The sequence below is a fragment of the Lissotriton vulgaris genome, chromosome 4_1, assembly GCF_964263255.1.
Source record: "Lissotriton vulgaris chromosome 4_1, aLisVul1.2, whole genome shotgun sequence".
Lineage (NCBI taxonomy): Eukaryota > Metazoa > Chordata > Amphibia > Caudata > Salamandridae > Lissotriton > Lissotriton vulgaris.
Genome location: NC_141691.1, coordinates 1,608,290,464 through 1,608,307,817, shown reverse-complemented (window position 1 = coordinate 1,608,307,817; position 17,354 = coordinate 1,608,290,464). Strand labels below are relative to the sequence as shown.

Below are 17,354 nucleotides of genomic sequence, written 5' to 3'. Positions count from 1 at the left end.
AAATCTTGGGTTGTACCCTCACTCAGATAAAATATTGTAATTTATGGCAAAAGGAAACATCTAGTGCACAGTCATTACATCATAAGTCCCTATTGTACTTCTGTCTAATTCTCCACATCAACAACATATAACACAAGACTGCAAAAACTGCACTGTCTGATGTCGGATTTCAGTATTCTTAATGCTTCCTTATGTCCCTTAACATCCAAGTTTCAACACAATGTTATAATACGTGCTTCACTGTTTCTTTAGACTCACCACAAGAGGGGCACGGCCAATCTACTATCCTGGAGTTGCTTGCCCACTTAGTAGTGAAAGATAGGAGTGGGTGGGACCCTTACTGAAATTATAGAAAGAGCTATCTGGCAGCTACATCTCATCTAAAAACTGCTGCTCTTCAAATTTGCCCTTCACCATAAGGAAGGCATCAGTTAGTGAACATAATGTAGACTGCCCCTGCATATTTCTCCTTCTATATTGCCAGTAATTCTCACTCCTATCCCATAAGAGATTGATCTGAGGCCCATTTTTAACCTTTGAGGGAGCAAGGGGGTACTAACAGGGAGGACCATCAATTGGCGTATGTATCGGGTTTTGACTTCAATCAGGGCAGTCACATCCCTATGGCCCCGCAGGTGTGCACCATATAGGGCTGCGCCTAGGGCCTGATAGTTGTAACTTTGGAGTGCTGGAGAGATAGGGCAAAATTGAGTGCCTCAATGCATTTTCACAATTTCTCCAGTAGATTGTTCAAGTTTAAGCCTACACTGTGTTATGTGAATATGCCAGTCCAGCTGCTCTGTTAGTGTGATCCCTAGATAATCAAAGGTATGCACACCCCCCACAGGGGTCTCACATAATGTGGGATTAGGATTTGCCAAATAACAAGGGTTTAAAACCATGTAGTTAGTTTTCCCTATGTTGATCTCCAAGCCCCTTAGTCTGCCGAAACAATCAAAATGATCTAGTATTTTTTGCAACCTCTTTGGAGATTTGAAGAGAAAAAGCATATTGGTAAAAATTAAAGCGGGATCCCTGGTGTTTGCCAGACTTGGTGCTTCATTCTCACATTGGTTGTGGTGGGCTACCAAATCCTTAACATATAGTGTAAATAGATTGGGGGCAAGGACACAGATAACTTCTCTTTCAACAGGGAATGGATCGGCCAATTCACCCAGTTTGGCCACATATAACTAGTGCATAATTATGTTCATGGAGCCTGATAATAATGTCCAAAAGACATTGGGGGACCTCCAACTTCAGCCAGCAGCTGCCAGAATAAGGATTTGGGAAGAAGGGCAAACAAAGAACGTAGGTCTATGAATTCTACGTGCCCCCTAGAACAACTGCTTTCCAGAATCAAATGATGCCGAACACGTGATCTATATATAGTGCTAGTGCATTCTCGAAAACCTGCTTGCAGAGGGGACAATATCTCATTCAATGTTAGCCAGTCCTGTAACCTGCCCATAGTGATCATAGTAAACAGTTTTTGAGAGCTTTTTATGAGGCATATTGGCCTTTAGGTAGTTGGAAGGGAATGTGAGCCCTTTTTGTAGATCAGTATTATTTCTGCCCCGGCCCAAGAAGGAGGGATGAGTGCCCCTTTCATAATAGCATTAAAGTACTGCGAGAAATATGGATTCCAGATTTCGATCTCATCTAGGTAGAGGTCTCCTAGCATCTTATCTATCCCTGGTATTTTATTGGGAACTGTTTTTTTGATAGCTTTACTTATTTCCAGTGTTGAAATGTAGGAAGTCTCCACACATTCATTCATCTGATTAAATCTTACTGCCTTTGCGTCTGGTAGATCACTTTGGGAAACATTAAGCTCACCCTGCATAGAGTACAAACTGGAGAAGTGTGCAACCCATCCTGGTGCGGCAATGTGATTCTCAATGGGGCAGAAAGCATCTCAACTCCTCGTGGACACAATGTTCAAAAAGCATTGGTGATCCCCACTTCTGGCTGCAACAAGCATCTCTTCCCATTTCCCATGCTCCCAAGCTCTTTTCACTTTTTAAACAATTCTTTTACATGCCTCTCTTATAGCTTGTATCAGCATTCTATCTTGCTGCTTTATAGTCTTTATACCATGGCGCTTCTACCTTGTTTGTTGTACCAGAAGGAAGGACTTTTCCATCCTACTACCTGCTTGGTCTCCACATAGAAGGGTTTCTATGGTCTCTGAAACATCTGAATATGTATGTTGTTAATCTTAATCCATAATCCAATGACAGATCCAAGAGGAGCAAACCTTCATTACTATCAGCTACTTGTTTGTAGATCGCCTCAATGATCATAACACTCCATTTTACTCTACGCTGACTATCGGTCATTCTCAGCCTTCTATCGAATGGCTCATGGCAATTCATTTGGCTAATCCAAACTGAGATCCCAAGGACAAGAGTTAGAGCATTATGATCACTGTCTTGTCGGGGTATTACAATTATATCAATTAGATATGGCCACATCTTTATATCCAACAGTATAGAGGTGATAAGGCTAGTACTTTGGATATGATTTCCCATCCTAGAAAGGTTCAGAGATTTACTTCAGCCATGTGCTAGTGAAAATCTCCTTCCTGAATGGGAAGAGGAATTGATTGCCTCAGATTTGTCGTGGGTGTAAAGAGGAAGAGATTCCTCCATAGATATAAAATATCTTCCCCACAGGGCAAAAAAATGTGTGTTTGCACGGGGCATCCTCCTGTGCTGAGATTTCCGCTATGAAGAGCTGTATACAGTAGGAATAGTATCCCCTGTGAATGACATATGACTTGTCCAAGAATACCCATGGAATATGCGCCTGGTGCAATTTTCTATGTATATTCCTAGGAATGTTTGTGAATTCCAGAAAGTCAGTCATACATTTACCCCTGAACATAGGTTTAAATCTATGAGTACAGATTTATTACTTTCTTTGTGAATCGGGCCCATTGGCTTTATTATTGCAGTTTGATATGGCATTTATACCATAGCTTTCCATTACAGTATGGATATACGAATGAATGAGGTTATTGCCCATTTGCCTTTGTGAGGACCACTTCACCAGTTTTGTCATCTGTCTTCTCGATTGCAAACAGCATGTGATCTCAGAAAATATGCACATTTGTCATATAATGTATTTAGATGAACTGTCACAGGTATTTTACGTTAATTGGGCGGAGTATGCTGTTGCGGTTATTTTGTTTTTAGATGCCACGTGTAATGTGTTCCGGTGGGGGGGGGGGCGCAACACAGGCCCCCCGCAGCCCCCACGGTGCGGGAGACCCCCAAGCTCCAGGAGGCCCCCTCAGCACAGTACTCTGGCTGCAGAGCTCCTAATTGAGCCCAGAGGGGGCCCCTCCACGTTCCTTGCAGGGAGCCACCTCGAGTTTCGTTATGCCAGTGTGTGCACATGAAAGTGCTATTGACTTCAGTGGCAGTCGCACTGTTTGTAACACCAATTAAGCTTACATGTAATTCTGCAACGCCATGTAACGTTCACCTGGAACTCTTAATTGCAAAGCATAGATTATGCCTACGAGGCAAAAAGACCCCTGTTAAATGAAGTTTCTCTCATGACGGAGCATTTTTATTTATAGTGAATAAACAGTGTTCCACCATCGGCGGGGGAAATAAGACCCTCCTGGATCACTGTATCACTCTATCCAGCGAACCAGCAGTACTTCAGCATCTGTGAGCAAGTTCTGATCCAGATGTGGGTGGCACAGATGTCAAAGGCTCAGAGGTGTCCTCCTCTGTATACCGCCCTTGCTCAAAAGACCCGCACTCACAGGGACAATAATAAAAGTAACATGTCCGATGGTTCCTTGGGTTCCAAAGGGAGGCCAAATGCACTGTCCCATTTTTTGAACATGAAGTTTATGAGCCAAATCTATCACAGACCCAAAAAATGACAAACATTTGTAAACAGTCACCAAGAAGAACTCATGATCCCTATTTCCCTCCTACTCATTGAGGATCATACTTCATAACTACCATCCCCCTTTCATATTCTCTTTAACCCCTTTAGTGCAAAGGCAATATTATAATTTCCCTTTAATTTCCATTGAAATGAATGGTAAGTGCATGACGAGTTACCTTTGTCATTAGCATCGAAGAGGTTAAGTCATTTCTTGTAGTGTTGCCATGTGCTTAAATTTGATTTTCCATTCTTCAAAGCCCGAAGCCATTTGCAGTTGTGCGATTACATTATGCAAGTTACGAAGAGGGACACATTTAGACCCAAATATTGCTAAAATGTCTTTTGTTCGTTTATTTATGTTCCTGTGGATCTGATTATAGAAAATCGTCAGTTTCCGCCACACTGATTTTTCTGTCAAAATTCAGTTAGCAAAGGGGAGTTTGAAAATATATATGTGTTACTGTCCTTGAATAAGCGCCTTCGTAAGACATCCTCATGAGCAGCAGTTAAATCAATCACCCCATAACTGTTTTGAAATATCAAGCCCATCAGACGACCATTTCTTTTTGTTATCCGATAAGTTCTCCTGAAGATTTTGTTTGCTACATGTTGAGATCTTATTTTGGCTGAAAAATACAATTCTAAACTATAGTTTGTAGCAAATCAGACGTATTAGAGTTTCTAATCTTGTTTATAGTTCCTTATTCGTACAGTTCCATATGCATCATGAGCACTGAATAATAATGTTGAGTGTTTTAGAATACATCAATACACCAGCATGGCATACTCAAAGATTCATCTCAGTTGTACTTCATTTTTGACATCTACTTACCGCCCAGTGACTGATTCTATCTAGTACGGTCAGCTTAACTTTCAGATTCTAGGTGCACATATTGGTAAACAATTTAAATCAGGCCTACATTGTCAAGCGGAGGAATTATTTTAATTGCTACTTGAGAGAAAACCTCCTCTCTCCACCAGTGGCTAAGCATGTTCAGTTGGTCTTGGTGATCTAGACCACACTGCACCCACTCCCCTCAAATTTCTTATCTCCCACGGATCAGCGCCTACTTCCATACATATTGTCCGCAACCTGGATGCTATATTCCCACTCAGTTTGCTTTCTCTTCTAAAATCAAAACAGTATTGGATGATACAGTTGTCATGCTCCAAAAAATCTCTGCTCCTCATAGCAAACACTCTGGTGAAGATGACCACATCAATAGTACTTTTTTATTAGAATAATGAAATGCACCGTAAAAAAGGCATACTACTACATGACCTGGGGCCGTCTTACATAAGGTGCCCCGGTGGGCGCAACAAGAGCTTGCGCGCCCCCAAGGCACTTTGGTTTTATAGAAGGGGACGTAGACGCTTGGGCGTCCCCGTCTATGATACCGATAGCGCTGGCGGACTTAAAGCGCCAGCGCCCTCAACAGAGGGTGCCCCCTCATTTGCTTTGGGGCGTGCCCCATGCAAATGAGGGAATTTCTTTGACTCTGCACCCGCGCCATATTACAGATGCGGGCGCAGAGTCAAAGAAGCTCTCAAGAGGCGCACTGACAGTGCACCGTATAAAAGGTGGCACACTGTCAGGGCACCTCCTGACATCAGCCCTCTGTAGAGGGAAAATAAATCTCCTTGCAGGCGGGTGCAGTCTTTGACTGAACCCGCCTGCAAGGGGATCTCTAAACCCCTTTGAAAGTGCAGGCGGATGCCACCTGCACTGTGAAAACACGGAGCGGCTGCTCCGTGTTTTCACATGAATGCGCTGCCCTAGGGCAGTGCGAGTTCACGGCTGCCCGAGGCAGCACATTAACAATAATGGGGCGCATAGGCATTGTTTATTCCTGGCACACTTTTTCACAGGTGCACCGGGCGCAAACAATGCCAATACGTAAAACGGCCCCAGGTAGACCCCTGCAGAACATGAAAAATCAAGCAGCTAGGCTAGCCTTTATAAAAAAAGAGCTGCATTAACCCTGCACAGTAAACACTCCACATGCGCCTGACAGTGTTAAGAACCAAGTTCACAATCCTACACAATATTCACCGGTTCTTATGGAACAGGGGCCCAGGGACTTTCTTAAGCTGCCCCCTCGACATGGGTAAAGAACCCTAGGCATAGAAGACCAAAAGCTATAGAACATTCTTTGTGCCCCCCTAGAAGCCCAATCAAAATACCTGATCTTGAGAAAAATTCTAAAAACTGAATTAATCAAAGAAATATGAAACGTGAAGAAGAAGCATTTTCATGCAGCGGTTTTCATGCCACAGCCAAAGGACAAGGATTGACTTGGCTTTCTATCCAATATTCTGCCCCATGCCCTCAATCCGACAACAACACTCCAGGAACCGCCAAAGAAATCCTTCTGAAGCCCCCACTTTAAGTCTTGAACAATCAATATTTAATGTCCCTATATTAGTCACATCCTCCTTTTTTAGGTCGAGCCCAGCGGAGAGGGCCTATTGGAATCACTCCAAACTTCCAAGAGACTTCTCCGTGTGAGTCGGCCTCCACCCACACATTTCATTGGCCTTTGCGTGTGGCTTTCAATAATGAAAGCACACAAATGGCCAAAGACGGGTGCATGTCCCGCCTTTCCTCTAAACTTTCACTCCCATGGCCTAGGGGTCTCGGGAGCGAGCAGCAGCGCGCGTTGTGCAAGCTGCATTCCTCTCTTATCGTTATCTTGGCTTTGACATCCGCGCTTGTTTACACTTTGGTGTTCTCCTCCTTCTTTGATGCTAAGAGCTTCTGCCACTTCAAAAGGTCCCTTAAAAAAACATAAACACTAAAATGTTTAATGCAAAGACCAGCGGTTCAATAAGGATCTGTCTACACGCGTGGGGCAGGCGGGACACTCTCTATTACCACCAAGTAACCTAAGCCAGGTTAGTGCTTTGAAGCGCTTTGTGTAACATGTTCACGTCATGCAGACTCTCCCTGGTATTGCGCAACTGCCAAGTGGTGCGCCTTAGAAAGCGGATGCTCGGAGCATGCGTTATATCCACCTGTCTAATGCAGCTTATGTACACGCTGAGCTGTCACCGGGGCTTCATCCCGTCGGTCCTCTTCTAGTGCTGTGCATTCATAGGGGTGAGTTTGTTGTAGTGTTTGAGCGGATTAAAGGCTGGTGGAAGCCTACAGCCTAGCCCCAAGTGTTATTATTGGGTGTTGTGCAGTTTGCTTACCCATGGAAGGGGTGATAACCCCCTGAGTTGGTGCGACGATTTCTTTCTGTAGGTCCTCTTCTAGCGCATGCATGGCCTGGTGACTTTCTGTCTAAGAGAGGAGCTCTGCACATATCTTCCAGGTTCCCATCCTGCAGTGACCCACCAGGTCGAGGTACGCGTACAAGTCACGAGGTGCTAGTGAATGTCATGCGGGACCCACCTTTTTCCTGCAAATGCTCCCTTGCCTTTGTAGTTTTTATATACATAAAAGCAATATGCGTTTAATTAGTTTGTGATCCTTGGAGCTCCACCTCATGGCATCTTACATAAATTAGATAAAACAAGATCTGTTACCTTGTATATCTCACCCGAGGGGGCAACTAGGTGGCGGAGAGCGAGCCTTATTACTTTTGGTGGACGGGTGGGGTGCAGCAGCTCCATTCCTTTGAGATGGTATTTAGCGCCAAGAGTTGAACCACTCTCTGCCCTCGTGTCTACCTCATCAGTGTTTCTATGCACCCTTTCTTAGGCGTGCTGTGCCCTCTTCCCCAACGTAGCCCGTGGTAAGATGCTTCTAGGCGCTGAAGCCAGGGAACTCTTTGGATAGAGCTATGCAAAGGAGGATTGGTGCGGGCAAGGAAAAAGAACATGGGAAAGAAACCTTTGTTGAGCGGGGGGGGGGGGGGTTGCCGGCACTCCCGGTGAAGTCCGTGCGGCGGGCTCGTGTGATGGGACTGTGGCCCTGGTCTTTAGGTGGGCTGGATAAAAGTCAGTGACACGCATGGGCCAGGCGTTTACTGGCTTGTTCTTGAGCACAGGTCAGGCCATAATGATGTACCTTAACTAGCACTGGGTGCGTTTTTCATACTGGTGCATACGTGGTTTCACCACCCCACACACGCAGACACTTTCAAGTGCCATCTTCCTCTAATACGGGGCAGGCCAGGGCCTCAGACTCTCACTACACACTCCTCGAAGCCTCAGGCAGGATTAAATATATTCAGGAAAAGAACTGAAGACTGAACAGTTCAAAAGAGGGATCCCTTCTCAAAACTACCGGGGCCACCCTGTCCAGTGCCCCTCTATTGGTCGGAGCTGAAAGCTTCGCATGAGGCTCAAATACTCCCTGTATAAGCAGGGGGTGGTGAAATCACAGCTGTCCAGACACAGACCCAACCTGTGCCACCACAGTCCCTTCAGAGTTCTCTTTGTTTTTTCCCCCAGGTCTCGGTCTGTTGGCTCATTGGACTAATGCCCCCACTATTTCCTAAGTCCTATGTTTGACCTCATGGTCACAGGTTCAAATGTGTGCATGTCCACTCAGCTTTTCATTCTTCTGAGGCCGATAAAATAAGTACCATTGAGCGGGTTAACATTAAACGTCTGTTGTTCAGCACCATGTAAAATCCGCTGTTTTGTAGTCCTGAAAAGCTGTAGTTTGTCTCCATACCCCTTACATCTCTGCAGAGGGTCGGAGGGGCTCACGTTGTTGCTCTGTGTAATGCGGGGCTAGTGGTAACGCCCTTCCAATAGTCTCTCTAGGTGCCCACACAGCCCTTTCATATTACACTTAGCGTCAATCCGTGATACATTGTATGTCATCTTCCCGTAGGTCTGTCTCCATGGGTTACAGATACCAGCACGATCTGACGTCTTTACTTTTTCTCATAGTGTCTATTACCGCACTTCAGCCCATTCTAACTGCTATAAAGATGCTGTGCTGTTACCGATAAGTGGCATTGTTGGGCCTCTGAAGTTGTTGAACGATTAACTCTTCACCAGACCTGCTGAGTCTGTAGCCACCTCCACATCAATGCACCACCACCAGTGCAGCCCCAGCTCAGCACCTGCACAGCCCCACAATGCAGCACCACTTCAGCATCAATACAGCAATACCTCAACACAGAACAAAAAAAAATCACTTAGCATCAAATAAGCACCAGTTCAGCTATACAATATTGGCATAACTCATCACCAAAACATCACTAAGCACCTGAGCATCAACTCCACCACTGCTCACAACAACCACAGCATTACACCAAAAACTTGCAGTCCGTAAAAAAGAACGGATCTGGAGATCTAACTATTCTAAGCAGGATAGGGAGAACTACCGCGCTGCTCGCAAAGAGTATCAAAAATCCATCTCGTCACAGAAAACCATTTATTTCTCTGAGCTTATTGCAAATTCGCAAAACAAAAGCAAAGATATCTTTAAGATGGTGAACGAGTTGTGTGACAGCAATAGAACTGTTCCTCCTGTTGTCCCCACTCAAGATATGTGCGACTCTTTAAACTCATTCTTTATCAATAAAATTCTGGATATAAAACAAGGCATTATCAACTCCCCGGTCCCTCCTTCACTGGAGGACGCTTTTTTCAATCCTCACACACTTGAAGTCTTCCCACCAATTGACAACAAATTGCTGTCCCAACTGCTTACCCGAGTTAAATTAGGCTCCCCTGAGGATGTTTGTCCTCCACATATATATAGAGAAATAGGACAAACCCTGCTTCAAACTATTCTATCTGTACTGAATTCCTCACTGGTGTGTGGCATGGTCCCCCCCCCCGATTCAAACAGGCCCTCCTTATTCCTCTATTGAAAAAACCTGGGGCTGATCCTCAAGCCTTGGTCACTATAGACCAATCTCTCTACTTCCATATTTGTCGAAGATATTGGAAGCGCACATCTCCACATCTTTTTCCAAATTTATAGAGGATAGTGACTACCTTGAAACTAACCAAGCAGGTTTCCGTCCCTGTCACTCGACGGAATCCGTCATTTTGGCCGTTCAAAACACATTAAGATCAAATGCGAATAAAGGCATCCACCAGGCACTGGTTCTCCTTGATTTGTCGGCCGCGTTCGACACGGTTGATTTTTCTATTCTAATTAGCCGTGTCGAGCAGGCCGGCCTCAGGGGCGCCACCCTTGAGTGGATCACTTCCTTTATCTCGAACCGCACTCAAGCGGTTCGCTTAGGGCCTTTCACTGCTTCAAGAACCATCTCCACTTGTGGGGTCCCACAGGGATCCTCACTTTCCCCTTTGCTTTTCAATTTGTGTCTGCGCCCTCTTCTTCACCTTCTAAAACAATTCAATGTCACAATCTTTAATTATGCTGACGATTTACAGCTAATTTTCCCTCTGAATACTCCTGATTCAGTCGCCCACTTCCACCAAACTATGCTTATGATACAACGCTGGATGAGCTTAAACCACCTTAAGCTCAACCCGGGTAAAACCGAGTTAATTCTTCCCGGGGACAGCAGTATCAGCTGGGGCCCTCATTATTGGCCTTTGAGCCTTGGTCCTGCCCCAGTCCCTGCTTCTTCAGTGAAGAGTTTGGGTGTTACACTTGCATTGGATCTTTCATTAAAAGCTCAAGTTGGAGCAGTTGTTTCTGCTAGTTTTTATCAGATTAGAAAAATAAAAAAGATTGCACAATTTCTGACATACTCAGCCCTTATCCAGGTTACCATCGCACTGGTACTTTCCAGGCTGGACTTTTCTAACAGTCTGTACCTGGGCCTTCCATCTGGCCTTTTAAAAAGACTCCAACTAGTGCAGAACCAGGCAGCCAGACTTGTTCTTAAACAACCTAGGCGGTGTTCCATCAGGCCTGGTCTAGAACAATTACACTGGCTGCCTGTATCTCAAAGAATCATGTTTAAGTCCGGTTGTATCATATACAAGAGTCTACAAAACACAGGGCCTCAGTTCATCAATCAGTTGGTCTCCAAATATAAGCCCACTCGCAATCTTAGATCCATCAATAAAGACTTGCTGGTTGTTCCCTCTTACAAGAGAAAGCGTCAGGGCGGCAGCTGTTTCCATTACTTAGCCGCTGTCCTATGGAACTCCCTACCACTTTCCCTTAGGCTCAGCCCAGAGTTTCTAACTTTTAGACGTTCTTATAAAACTTGGCTTTTCAGACAGGCTTATTTTCAGTAAGTTGTTGTGTTAGGTTCCTACTTCAACAGCGCCATGAAGCCCACGGGCGTACGTGCGCTTTACAAAAAAACCCTAACATAACATAACATAACCGCACAACTTCAGTTTGACATAAAATTGTGGCATGTCTTAATTCTACACAAATAACTCTCCACTACTCCTATCTAATTAAAGTACTATTTTACAACATCCACCCTCCTGTTGTTTATATCCCACACCTAACAATAAAAACTATAACAAAAATGTTTTAAAACAAGCAAGGAAAACTAGACAGCATTGCATAAACAGACAAACTACAACACACTTTTGGTGTTAATTCTGGTTTTTAGTAGGATACTACCGTTGTATATATTATTTTTTAGGGTATTTATAAGGTGCCAGAAATGGTTATAACACTAATTTTTATTATAACTTATATATTTTCAACAATCTGCACTACATTCACAATGCTCTACAACACATATTAAAAACATTAACAAAGCCATTAGCTCTATCTAAACACTTATAACGCCCCAAAGGCGAGACCTATTGGCTATGCCAATGCTTGTCCTAAATAGTTGTAACCACAGATGTAAGTGCCAAGGTGTGGTGCAAGTCAATATGCAGCACTATTGAAAACCCCACATATAACGAGTAAATAAAATTATAGGGAAATGAAGAACAATTTTCAGTAGTCAACATCCCAGAGGAAGATACCAAACAGGATACTTGCTTTTAAACAGCTTGAGGCTTGTTTTATTAGAGACATGCTTTCCTGACGATTTATTGTCATGAATGTTTTGTTGTAATCTAGTATTCGAAAAGTCCCTCACAATAAAACCAGGAACACAGGGCTAGAGTGATCATTTATTTTATCAGGCATTTTGCCAGGTGGGGGAAGAGCAAGCTGGAGCCTTTGGGGGCCTGCTTTTAAATGACAAAGGCTGGCTCCCCTGGGTTTATGGCAGCAGGCACAGGAGGCAAAAAGCGAAAAAAAGAAAAAGAGAACACGAGAGGGTGAGATAGTGGCATAACAAAAGCCCCCTCAGCCCCAGCGGAGTAGGGGAGCTGAGCTCTAGGGGACTGCCTCTGTACTGTACATGGGTGGTGGCCTGAAAGCTCCTGACAGCGCCCGGAGCATTGGGGGGCGCATCCATGAACTTTGCAGTTCGGCTCACTCAAGTTTCATTATGCCACTGGGAAGAGAGTGTGGGCTGGGCTGCTTTTAGTTCCAAAGCTGGCCCTGTATGGAAGGAAATACAATAATTGTTTGAAAGAAAATGTAAAGCTGTGCCCGAATATCTTTAGTTTTCTTGGGTAGCAATAAAAAAAGGTGTCCTCCAATTTTGACCAATCTCTATATACTACAAGGCATGCCCAACAAGATCACTGTAAAACAAAAAAAAAGCTAGTACTAAGGGCACTCATCTTTTAATCTCTGAAAGGTATTGCACTGCTGCCTAAAATAGTCTCCGCTTCAAGTCTTTATAATTTAATAAAAATCAATAAAGTAGTTTTATTCACATTATGATTTGTTCATGAAGAACTTACCCTGGGGTATCCAAAGACTTTCCTAAGAATGGACTCGGCCTGAAACTCCTATAATGAGGGGAGGGTGTACAAAATAGTTGGCCTCTGTTTTGTGGTCATTATGTGTCTCTACAATTTAGAGGGAGGCGTGTAAACAAAGGCTAACACTTATGTACCAACAACAGGAGAGAAAGGTATAGGAATCACTCTTCTTATTTATTTATTTTACTTATTACCAGAGTTATGTATAGCGCAAACTAGATCCTTGACAGATATCAGAGCGCTTCACATACATATGAGAAGAGGACAATAGGAGGGATACTCATCAACAAAAGAGTGACTTTTGGCGCAAAGAAAACAATAAAAGTAACAAAATTTACAACTAAAATGGGGGTGTGTGTATATGATGAAAAAAACCTCTGTTTTTTTAAAAAAACGCTCACTCACCAACCTAGTTGGTGACATGCTTCATCATCGGGTTCCCACCATGGAGACCGAATGTCTCCCCGGTGTGCTACAACGCCTGAGTTACAGCTGAGCGGGTTAATTCGGGACTGTGTGATAGTGCAAAAAGCTGGGTGTAGGTATTAAAAGATGGCAGGCTGCTCCCAGAACTAATTTTAATAAAAGGACAGCATGCAATCATTAAAATCAGGTGAGGCGGACACGTGTTGGTTTTTAAAGTGAACCAGCTGTATCCTCGGTTAAATGTGGAAAATGGTCGACATGTTTCTGCTTAAGACTGCTAATTTAGCAAAGCTTTCATCAGGACCAAAGGGACACCCCGGCGGTGTACGCACTCTAAGGCGTACCCTAACCTAGGGAGTGTTTGTATGTGCAGTAAAACTCATGGTTTTACCCAAAAAGGGGCGCTCCCGGAATTTCCAAAGGCCCTAATCTGAAAGAGAAAAATGCAAACAGGAAACATCATCAAGGCATCCATGCGTAAATATAATTTTCTCTTACGATTCTGTCGAGGTATATATTCATCAGTAACCCCGTGTTTTTGGGTCACATGTTTCACACTTTTTTTCCCCACCAGTGCTCGTATATTATAACACTAGTGATCAAACCCCTGTTATTTAATCATGCAAGTGGTTTAGTTGTACATTAACTTAATATGTGAATTTCTTGATTATTTTATGAGCGTTTCCCCTCAAATAAAAGCATGAAGTGACTTTCAAGCTACACACATCTCTCTGGCATAGGGTTGTGTGCACCTTAGCATTGAAGAATATCGGTAAGTTTTTAGGCGTCTTACATGAAGACTGAAATGGCTTCACGTCATGGGATCCGCGTCAGTGTTTTTTTTCGCCATGTAATTTCTTAAAATAAAGGGAGACAAAGAAAGCCTCTTCGGTCAAAAAAAGTTAAGTTTAAAGCACCGCACAAACACTCATACGTCAACGCACACTACTTATTTTTAGGGGGAAACCCCACGTGACCTACTGTGTACTCGTCCGGGGCCCAAATGTTGTTGACAGGGCGCTGCACGGTAACAGAAGTATGATGCTGCGGTCACGTGGGTATCACGTTGTAAGATGTGCGGAGTGACATGTGGTTTAATTTTAAAGGGCCAGGACGCTTTCATAAGCTGGAAACTTTATTGAGGCATTGCTTTTGACACGAAAGTTCACGCGCCATAACACCTAAATTATATGATGCTTCAGAAATACCGTTAATGTGCATATCTGCACTATCGTATTTATTAGGTTAAGATTACAAAGACATGGGGGATCTTTTTTTATAGAAAACACCACCATCCCAGAAAGTGGAAGAGGCAAAATGATCTTATGTTTATGTCCCAAACAATATGGCTTTTACAGAAATACCATTAAGGCGCATATGTGAGTAATCGTATTTCAGTACATAATTAAAAACCTCAGGAGGCGATCTCTAGTAGAAAACCAAAAATGCCCTAAATTTGTTAAGGCAAGAGAGTCTTACATTAGTATCAGTGAAAACATCATGGTGGTGCAACGGTGTAAAGATCTGATTAGCGTCGCATTAGAGTGCCCCATGGTATATTATCATTCAGCCCAAATTGGTAGGTGGACAAACGGTATATCCACTGTTGCTCCTTCTCAAAGAGTACATGTTGTGACCCTGTATTCGACTGAAGTTGCTCAATGATAGTCCACCTGATGTCATTGGGGTTGTGATTAAATTGCAAAAAACGTTCAGTCAGTTTTGTGGTATCTTTGCCGCATCTTATGTTAAACTTAGTTCTGGGATCAGCCTGCCATCTTTTAATACCTACACCCACCTTTTTGCACTATCACACAGTCCTAGTAAAACCCGCTCTGCTGTAACTCAAGGTGTTGTAGCACACCAGGGAGACATCCGGTCTCCCTGGTGGGAACCTGATGATGAAGCATGTCACCAACTAGGTTGGTGAGGGAGTTTTTTTTTTGGAAAAACAGGTTTTCTTTCATCACATACACAAAACTCCCCATTTTGGTTGCAAATTTTGTTACTTCACTTGTTTTCTTAGCTCCAAAAGTCACTCTTTTGTTGATGAGTAGTGTTTATTAGGGAAAGAAGAGTGATTCCTATACCTTTCTCTCCTGTTGTTGGTACATAAGTGTAACGCTGGCAGGAGGTGTTTGGCAGTATAGATGAGTGATATTTTGCCAAAACCTCACTTCTGAGTTATATGAACTTATAAAGGAACTTGACCTCAGGCTTCGTTTCTTCATATAGTCATGCAACTCCTCAGTGACTTTCAATATCCCTATAATATGTTGTGGGGCGTTCTTTATCCCATATATCTTTCTCTGGGGATTAATAAAAACATATTAGTATCTAAGATAAAAGTGCTGTTGCATTTATCTCAGCTCTGTGTGATACTAGATTAACACATGGTTTAATTTGGTCAGCATCACTTACTACCCTTTAACAATTGACAAAGCTACTTTGTACAACGCATGTATTGACTAATATATATTTAGTTTTTGCATTTATCATTTAAAAAAACTTCAGCACAGTTCACTAAACACGTGGTCCACGGTTTTCTCCAAGTACATGAACCACTGTAAATATGCTTTCATGAAGAACGCATTTTAATTGATGTGTGCACTGATTGCACCAAAAAATGCCTATTTCAAATACAAGAGAAATCGCAATTTATTCTGTATTTGCTATTGCCTAATTCCTGTTCTACACAACCACCACTACGTTGCTGAAAGAAAGCAATTAGATAGTGGGAGACATATTTTTCTGAGGGCAACCAAAAGCATAATTTAAGCTTGGTTGGTCACATCTATAGTATGTAAAAGTCTGTTACCCATAGATGAAATCTTTATGAGGTGCAGTCACTATCTGACTTTTTCCTCTATCATTCTCTTGCTATTTTAATCCAGATGTTTCAATTGTCGGAACATATATGATTTATAAACACTAGGATAGCTTCTAGCCTCTGTGAACTAAGAACAAAAAATAGTTCCAAATATGTGACTCTTACTTAAGGTTAGGTTCACATTGTACTCTCAACTCTTCAGGAATGGATTTTTAGCATCGTAAAAGCCTGCTGGTGTCAAGAATGGGAGGATATTGGTTAACATAATTTCTTGTCTAAAACAGGAATATCATCACATTTATGACTCTGGTATTGTGGCAGAGGTTAAAAGACTGTGCTAGAACCTGGTTGTCATTTTGAATTGTTGACAGCATATTTGTAGACATTTCATAGAATGGGGCAGTTGTTTCAGCAGTACATTGGGTGCTCTATTAGTTGTATGCAGCAATGCTTCTTTAGGGATTAAAGAAAAACCTACCTCACATCAGATGAATGAAGACCACTTCAGATGGAAACTAAATCTGAAGACCAGTTCAGATGGAAACTGAACCTGTTGGTCAAAAAACAAATGATGTAGGAGCACTGAAAATGACCAGCAGGTCAATAAATCACTTGTAATTATTGACGGGCATCTTATGGTCCTGTAGAAAAATTGAGCATCTAACATTCTTTGCTTAGTATATGAACAATTCTTTACGTCAACCAGTCTTTTCAAGAGTACACATTTGTTCATGGAAGGGTTAAAAGGTGCGAATTTATTTAATTATAATATAGGATTTTAGTTCTTGCTACAATATAAAACATTAAGTGATAAGAAAGTGCACACATTTTTACACTAACAAATATATCTAATATTTTTAGTGAAAACAGAACCAATGACCAGCAGTGAGATTTCCAGGTCAACAGAGGAAACGTTAGACAATTTCTCGGGCACAGGTAAGAACCATTGATAATATTTACAAATATCGGTCTAGTTTGTGGACGCTTCCTCTAGCACATACTAGCATATATAGTAAATTCCGACACAGTTGATAAAGTCTGCCTCATAAGGCTATCTCAATATATTTCAAAATAGATTCGTACTGTGTCACCTGCTTTGAGAGTGCTGTTGAATGTGCTATCTGGCATGCAGAAAACTGGAAAGAAAAAATGAGCTCTTCAGGATTCCCCTGAATCTGTACTCTGACAATGCTCACTTAAGAGTCATGCACATGATTCATCGCGATTAGATAACTACAATTCGTAATCTCCCTGCTCGCATGCATATTGGCATCTATTTAAGAAAACCATAAGCACTAAAACTGCAAGAAACAGAATAACTCAAAAATAAAAAGGAGAGTCATTTAGAAGTAGTATCATTAATGATCAATTAAAGTGCAATCCTTAAGCCAATGTTCATAAAGTCTGCAGTGGTGCAAAAACAGCTTTTGCAGCACGTGTTTTCCTTTAATATGGAATGGTGCACAGTTTTCTGTCCATTTTATATTACAGAAAGATTTTTGTA

General features: G+C 42.6%; 1 protein-coding gene across 9 annotated transcripts in view; it reads left to right on the top strand.

The window, feature by feature from the left end:
• The window catches only part of EYA1 (EYA transcriptional coactivator and phosphatase 1), a 349,305-nt gene that overhangs the window by 73,100 nt on the left and 258,851 nt on the right, over positions 1-17,354 (top strand). For 7 of the 9 annotated variants that reach the window (XM_086965867.1, XM_086965869.1, XM_086965875.1 and 4 more), the window contains one exon: positions 16,712-16,786. The exons of the other annotated variants lie outside the window; for them this stretch is intronic. In XM_086965867.1, coding sequence (XP_086821993.1) covers positions 16,712-16,786 — 75 coding nt within the window. The remainder of the gene's footprint in view (positions 1-16,711; positions 16,787-17,354) is intronic. 9 annotated transcript variants of the gene reach the window in all.